At 36.5% G+C, this 8,223-nt stretch overlaps 1 protein-coding gene across 1 annotated transcript; it reads right to left on the reverse strand.

Moving 5' to 3' along the window:
• On the reverse strand, positions 1–8,155 carry LOC113234246 (collagenase-like). Its single transcript, XM_026469544.1, has 6 exons — positions 7,901–8,155; positions 4,171–4,371; positions 3,057–3,135; positions 2,159–2,257; positions 468–658; positions 1–125 (listed from the first exon to the last, which is right to left on the reverse strand). Exons 1-6 carry the CDS (start codon positions 8,153–8,155, stop codon positions 21–23), a joined length of 930 nt encoding a protein of 309 aa, XP_026325329.1. The 3' UTR covers positions 1–20.
• Positions 8,156–8,223: the final 68 nt, after the last annotated feature.

Raw genomic sequence — 8,223 nt, forward strand, 5'->3', positions numbered from 1 at the left:
AAGTTATATTACAATCAAGTTCATAGTTGTTTTTGTATCCAATCTATATACGACGTGATTCTTGAAAAGACTGAAGGCGCACTGCTCTCGCCGCAGTCCAGCGGTCCAAATGATGATACCCCAATCTGGAAGAGTTATCATTAGGTCATTCCATGACGCATTTTTTTTTTCATCGAAAGAAAGCAATAGGTGCACCACAGGCCCTCGTCAAGTTCGCATCTCAAAACCATTTTCCACGCTAGCGTGGAAAAAACAGTTTTGGACGCAGATTTCCAATGAGAAAGAAAGCCTTTCCAAGCCAATGAAGTACTATCTTGGGTGTGGGTGTTTGTGGTAGCGTTGATATTTCCGATTTCCATAGCACAATGCTTTAGTTGCTTATTTTGGGGTCAGAGCAATGTGTGTGATGTTGTCTAATATTTATATTTTATTTACTTATTAATTATTTCGTATGTTCTGAAACTCACCAGATAATACTGACTTTTTGTCTTATAAGCCAAAGGTCCCCCTGAATCTCCTCTACACGCAGCTCCGTCTGGTGCTCCGGCGCATATATAGGTTGGTTTTAAAACATCGCCATAGTAATCTTTACATTTCTCGTTACCTATTACTTTGATTTTCTTGTAACCCAATCTCACATGGCTGTCGACAATACTATCTAAACAAAACAGAAAAGAAATATTGGTAAAATAATTTTTTTTTTTCTACACAAATATCATAAACTCTCTATAATGAGTTCAAAAACCGCAAATTACGACCAGCATAAAGGTGAACTGTTTTGTTAGAACAAATTTCTTATCTGTGAAAATGTTATTATTGCTTCGTATTACCATCGAATTCGATGTTATTATTACATTAAAATTTCGAACATCTCTGAAAAACAAAACAATTTGATTGGACCTCAATTCTAATATCAGTCGAGATGAAGTTTTATTCGAAATGAAATGTCAATAGCAAACAATTTTGACAATTTCACACGTTACTTGATATCGAACGATATGATAATTGGGGCCGATTCTAGTTTGTCTATGAATTAAAAATAAAAACTACAGTTGTGTGTGTGACATGCGTGAGAAAAGTTTTTATTTCCCGCCATTTCGCCAGTCGTAACATGCTGTTACTGAACACATCACAGAGAGCTTATAATATGTGTGTAGATAAAGCAGTGTATGTAACTGTACTTAATTAGGCAGGAAAACACTCGTGAGATGTTTATAAGAAACTCGCCTGTAACAGTCACATAGACTACTATATTTGAATCGGGTGCAAACAAAACGTTTATTTCCTGTTATTCTATGTAGCCAGTAAACCAAGGGCAAAACAAACTGAGTATGGACCCATGCATTCCAGTTGTTATCAAATTCACGTCTCCACACTTCCGTCAGTCATCTCGGCTCAGGGCTCATTGAAAACCAGCGCCACAGTCAATCATGGCTGTAGCTTATGCCGAATGCAGTCCTTTGCGTACGCCACAACTGCACAAATGACAGCATAAAATTTGTAGTCGTTATAACATTGACTTACAATTATATGGACGTCGGGTCCGCGCTAAAAAGTGTCCGAACTTATAGGGCGTTAAAATCGTATAGAGAGCGTCATTCACGCTTTAGTCTTCGTTTGTTCGACTGACAGCGAAGCAAGCAAAATTAGACAGTACTGCGATGACATTACAATTTAAATTCAACGTTTTAGCTTTTTCATATTCCTTTACATGTCACTACGTTTAAATAGGTTGACTTGGGACATTTTTTTCGTGGTTTTTGTATTAGACCCGTCGTCCATTTATTTGTAAGTCAATGCGTTATAACGACTTTTTTGCTTTTTGTCAGTTTGTATTGTTTTTTGTTTTGTTTATTAATTCTTTTTAATTTGTTTTGTTTGTCTGTGTTATAATTTCTTTTGTATCTCTGTGTTGTGGCGTTGCAATAAATGTATATTATATTCTATGCTATTCTATTCCAAATTACAGATTTATCACAATGATTTCATTAATAATGACAAGATATGCCATGTAATTATGTTTTAAGACAAATATTTCTTGTATAATAATAATAAAATGGTAAGAAAATCTGTTAACAAATTAAGTTATCGCGTAACATACGCATAAAAAATATAATTTTTTCATTATTACTGATGATATGATATGTAAAATACGTACTAGAACTCATTCTTCCGAATCCGGCAATGTACGCCCGATATTCTTCGAAAGTTTTCTCTAACATATTCCGTGTTGGCAATCTGACTACTTGTACGGTCTCTGAAATGTGGAGAAAAATAAAATTATTAGCAGAGTAAGAAAACAGCTTCAATGTTCAATGTGCTATGAGGCATCACAGCACTGTTTTACAGCCCATTCCTGTGCTCCAAGTCTCCAATTTTGTTGAAACCACTGACCATTGTAATTCCATTGAAATTGAGTGTTTCAGGAACTTAATGGGCCTAATATATGGAATAAAAGACCAAAGCTGTATGCTAACTACTTTACTGAATGAAAGGTTAAAGACGAATGGAGCGATGGCACACGTCATAAATTACATATAAAAAGTGCTTACTAATAAACTTACAACAAACATTTTAAACTACTTAAAACATATTAAATAGGCGCTGTTGCCTTTCTTTTTAGCTCCGCTGAGGGCAAGTTCTGGTGATCAGGTAGATGGAGTGTGGATCTCATGGGTGGAGTTGCAAGATTGCAAATATTGAAGATCGACTGAATTTGTCCTAAGTTTTCGATCTTTGTATTAATAATTATAACAAACTAGTGGAGTAATTTCGCAAAAATAAGCGAATATTGTAACGGAACGTTACAACGTTGTTCAAATCATTTTAGGTTATAAATAGTTTTTTTTTCAAATTTAACATTATTAAAAATTAACAAAGGAGTCCATAACAGTCACATTGTCACCAAGAAGTCAGAACCATGGAAATTGAAAAAAGGCGATAAACTTTTGGTTGTTTTTTTTTTTAATGAAGTTACAATTACTGAATAGTCAAATCGTGGTATTATCGATCCCATCCCCATAAACGAAATGGGGAATACAAGAATTAACACTCACTAGTAATTTTGACCTTGTTTTTAAGCCTTATTACTGCTACGTCATTTAATATTTTCTGGGCGTCAAAATTGGGATGGACCTGGAATATAAGAAACATGCACTGTTGAATTCGAGGCATCTCTGCTGGAGTTAAATAAATCTCAGCGTGAGCTGTACAAGGTGGATTTAGATTAAATAATCGTAACACACCCCCCTTCATAATTCATCATTCTACATAAGTTTTGATTATAGTGACCCTCCCTACCGACCCTTAGGGTATACCCGAAGAGTTCTATAGCCTGCGCAAGCACAGGGACCTTAGACAGGTCCTGACCCCAGATCAGCCTGTTTGCATAGACTTTATCCGGTTGTCAAAAGGGTGCACGTACAACACCCTCTCTACTTTCCAGATAGGCACCGGAGCTGTAGGCACACTCACTTCCTGATGCGCATTGCGCAACTAACGGTCGCCACCGCTAAGCCGTTAACTCTAAAGTCTACTACCAAATCTCCATTTTGGTGGCGGAGCTGTAGGCACACTCACGCCGAACTGGAAACCTACTCGGCTGGAGGGACAGGAGGATGTCTAGCTCATCTAAAGGGTCTTCCAATAAGAGGTTCCATGTTGATATGTAAAAAAACGAGTATTTTTAATCGAAATCATCGGATATTTATTTAATTGTATAAAGCCTCCTCCTTACAATACGCCATTAATAATGGAAAATAATATCAGTCGAATGGCCGCCACGGCTGCGCTTGCAGGGCTTCTTTTCATGAAATTTTCCATCACCAATTTGCACATTTGCGGCTGTATGACCTCGATAACTTCACGAATCCTATCTTTGACGTTATGGATCGATTGTGGGCTATTGGCATAGACCTTATCTTTCACGTAGTCCCAAAGAAAAAAGTCCAAAGGAGTTAAATCACCGAGATCTCTCGGTGGCTAATTGTGATCGCGTTCAAGAAATCACAGGGTCAAGAAACTTTTCACGCAAAAAAGCGATGGTATACCAAATAACCCTGTAGTACTTATTTTAGAAAAGAACCGAGCTCAACATAATACGGTTCTAACGTAGATCTACAAACATTGCAGTACTAAACGAAGGCTATTGTAGAAATGAAAATTACTCACGACAACATCACTTGTGGACACAGATTGGCCACTTTTTTCCTTTATGAATATGCTCAAAGAGCCCAGAACCACAAGCATACTTATGGCCTTGTATGAGCTATCCTTCCAGCAATGTGCAGCCGTCACTAAGCGAGTTAAGGTTACCAGTGAAGCTCCGCACACCGATGCTTTGCCATTAATAAGTGTGATTCGCAGACCTGCCTGGAAAATTAAACCTCTCTAGAGAAATTCTTATCGGGAAGTTGGATACAACTATCCTCTTAACATGGAACAATAACGCAAGAGGACTGTTAATCGCGGTACAAGTCGAAAAGTGAATATACTAATTATCAAATAAATTACTGACTAAATTAGCGATGAGGGTGTTCCTCTCAACGTCTCTCTAAACCGTAGGCCACACCGCGAACGAAGCTAGTTAACTTACTCACGTAGTTGCATGCAAAGCTAAGAAAATACGTAGTAAGTAATGGCGTATACGTGCGGGGGTGAAGGGCGGCAGAAGGGCGACATATTATTTTACATAGCTAGCGAGATCGTTGGGTTAGTTTAGTTAGCTCGGTTAGCTTAATTCGCGGTGTGAACGAATGAAAACATCGAGTATATAACCAGAAATAGAGACGAAATGGCATTTAATTTGGCTGAAACTTATTCGGCCAAATAATACTGTGACAACTGTGCTCCGATTGGCCAGCTCGAACTTGAAACAATAACGGGTGTCGTCAATTGTTTCACTTCGAAAAGACCAGTTTAACTTGAAGTTTGCTTTAATGGACGAATATCGCAAAATTACAAATTTAACATTTAATTTAGTTTAATTTAGTTCTTAGGTTTTCGCGATTGTTACACATAGGAAATGAAACTATTTTTCCGGATTTAAATCGCGTATATTTGTTTTTTCAAACAAACCGACGTTTCGGGCCCTTTACAGGTCCCATGGTCACAGTCAACCGTGACTTTCAAGATGATATACTGTGCTGGGCAGAATCAGAAGAGGAGCTGCAGGAAATTTTATGCAAAGTACTTGAAAAAGCTAAAGAAAATCAAATAAAGTTCAATCCTTAGAAATGTTTGTTTTTTGTTAAAGAAGTTACATTCTTGGGTCATATTATTAGTGAAAAGGGAGTAAGTATTGACCAAGAAAAAGTAAAAGCAATAACAGAATTAGAACCACTAAAAGATAAAAAAAGCATTGCAGCGAATATTCGGAATGTTTAATTATTTGTCTAAATTCATTCCAGGATATGCAGACATCAAAGCTCCATTAAGAAATCTCTTGAAGACAGATGTTGATTGTAGATGGGAAAATAATCATAACACAAGGTTTGAAGAACTAAAGAAACTTATAACGAATACTCCGGTATTAACATTTTATGATCAAAATAAAAAATTAACACTCAGTGTGGATGATAGCTCAGTTGGATTGGGCGCGGTAATGGTTAAAGATGAATGTCCTATTGCCTATGCTTCTAGAGCGTTAACTGATGCACAGATAAGATATTCTCAAATAGAGAAGGAGCTGTTAGCCATATGCTTTGGAGTAGAAAAATTTAAGCAATATTTAATTGGGAATGAAACAGTCAGAGTGGAAACAGATCATAAACCAATATTAGGAATCATTAACAAACCACTACCTAAAGTGCCAGTTAGATTACAAAAAATGATTATGAGACTGCAACCATTTAGGCTGAATGTTGTATATACACCTGGAAAATACTTATATATTGCTGACACTCTATCAAGGGAGTTTACTCTCATTGGTTGTGATCAAGAAACAGCTCTAGATGATGATATTGAACTCCTAGTTCTGTGCTTATTACTACAGAATCTACCGGTTACTGCCGAATGCTGGAATAAAATTACTTTAGCTGCCGAAGAGGATGCAATCATAAACAAGCTTAAAAATAATTGCCTCAATGGGTGGCCAAAATATTACAAAGACATTGATGAAGAATTAAAACCATACTACCAATTTAGAGATGAGATAGTATTGATTAAAGACTTGTTATTTAAGGGTGATCAAATTATCATACCGCAAAGCTTGAGAAGTAACATGCTGAAAAGTCTTCGTACTGGACGCCCTGGTATCTCCAGAATGGTAAATAGAGCTGAATTTACTATATACTGGCCGGGAACAGTGCAAGATATAAAGAAATTTGTCAGCAGTTGTGATATATGTCAGAAATATCAGGATAATAAACAGAAAATGATTTTAAAATACACGAAGGTTCCTATGCTGCCGTGGCAAGAAGTGGTTGTGATATATTTGAGTTCAATCAGAAGCACTATATAGTAGTTGTAGATGCATTATCAAATTATATTGAAATTGAAGGCTTGAAGGACTTGAGAAGTGCATCTGTGATCCAGAAATTAAAGGCAATATTTGTTAGAAATGGTGTACCAGTTATACTATTTTCAGATGGAGGACTTTCTTTCGATTCAGAATTATTCAAGTCATTTGAGAGAGAGTGCGGTTTTTGCATGTTAAGTCCAGTCCATACTTTCCAAAGTCTAACGGATAACTGAGAGCGCTGTGAAAACGGTTAAGAAGATGTTTAAAAGGGCTGAGAGCAGCAATGAAGAACCTTTACTCGCTCTGTTGAATGATAGAAGCATATCTAGAGGTAAGGTTCACTTTTTTGCTTCTATGTTCATGGGTAGACAGCTGCGTGCTAACATTCCCTGCTCCTTTGTGACGCTGGTACCTAAGCTCACGTATATGAAGGACAGAAAAATACTAATGAAACAAAAAGAAGATACAAAGAGTAATTATGACAAAACTGCAACTAAAAGACGAGGGATCAGAGTAAATCAGTCCATCCGATTTAAGAAAATGCCAAATGATAAAACTTGGATGAAGGGAAAAATAGTGCAGAAAAGTAGTAGACCTAGATCTTACATTGTGGAAAATATGGAAGGTGCTAGATACAACAGAAATGAGATTTTTATGCGGCCATGTGAATTGAGGACTAATGAAGAAATTATTGGAAATACAGAGCCACAGCCAATACATGGTACCGATGAAGACGACAATGAAACTTCAAAAGCTTCAGATACCATATTGCAGACAGAGCTTCCAAACTCAGAGATAAAATTATGTAGATTAGGTAGAGCACTAAAACGTCCACAAAAATATGCTGATCATGTTACGTAAATAATTTCTACTTACTAGATGAGAGTTTGTAATTGCAACTTATGCAAAGTTAAATGTTTCTTTTTATATGTAGATATATTTCTTTTAAAATTCATTATTGCCTATCTTGTAAGTCTGATTAATACATTCTCTTATTTGATTAGAGTTATGCATACAACTTAAAAGGGTAAGTAAGATGTTGTAAAAAATATTGTTGTTGTCTGTGGTTTGTCAGTCATATCAATACAGTTAGTTAGCCACGGCTAATGTCTTTTGCTTCATAATAAAAATACTACACAATAAATACAGAATATTTTTCTAATATACGGAGACGTACACACAGGTTGTTGGCGCTGCACTATTTCAGCTTTTTAACTTGTGATTTCAGCGCAAAAGAGAGTGGATTTTTAAAAGTGATATAAGGCCAATTTGCCTGATGCGTCGCCAGGGATGGATGGCCCTTATTTCGTCTCTATTGTTGGTTATATACTCGATGTATGATAAGATGCCCCGGCTACGAGAGCTAAGTTAGCTTAGCTTCGTTCGCGATGTGGCCTGCGCGTTATGGTCTTATTCCGACATATATATAAGTATACTAACAATGAATGGAAAGAATCCAAGTTTGGCATCATGTCCTCCAGATACTCTAGTGAGATAATTTTTAGATTTTCCTTTCAGTTTTTTTTCAGCCAGTCGTATTTCTTCTGCAAGTGGTATACCAATTAACTCATGGTAATATCTTACATTATCGAGCAGTGAAGAAATGTTTTTGTGCACGTGCGGTCTGGAGATCATTTCGAAGTGGAGCTTTCGAATTTCGTCGACGTAAAACGATTTCTGATCTTCTTCAGTCATATAGCTTGGTTCCAAATCCCTATCTCTATCACGGGTAACATTAAATTCAATTTTTTTACTATATTGTA

The sequence above is a fragment of the Hyposmocoma kahamanoa genome, unplaced genomic scaffold (genome assembly GCF_003589595.1).
Source record: "Hyposmocoma kahamanoa isolate Upper Pololo Valley unplaced genomic scaffold, ASM358959v1 82, whole genome shotgun sequence".
NCBI lineage: Eukaryota > Metazoa > Arthropoda > Insecta > Lepidoptera > Cosmopterigidae > Hyposmocoma > Hyposmocoma kahamanoa.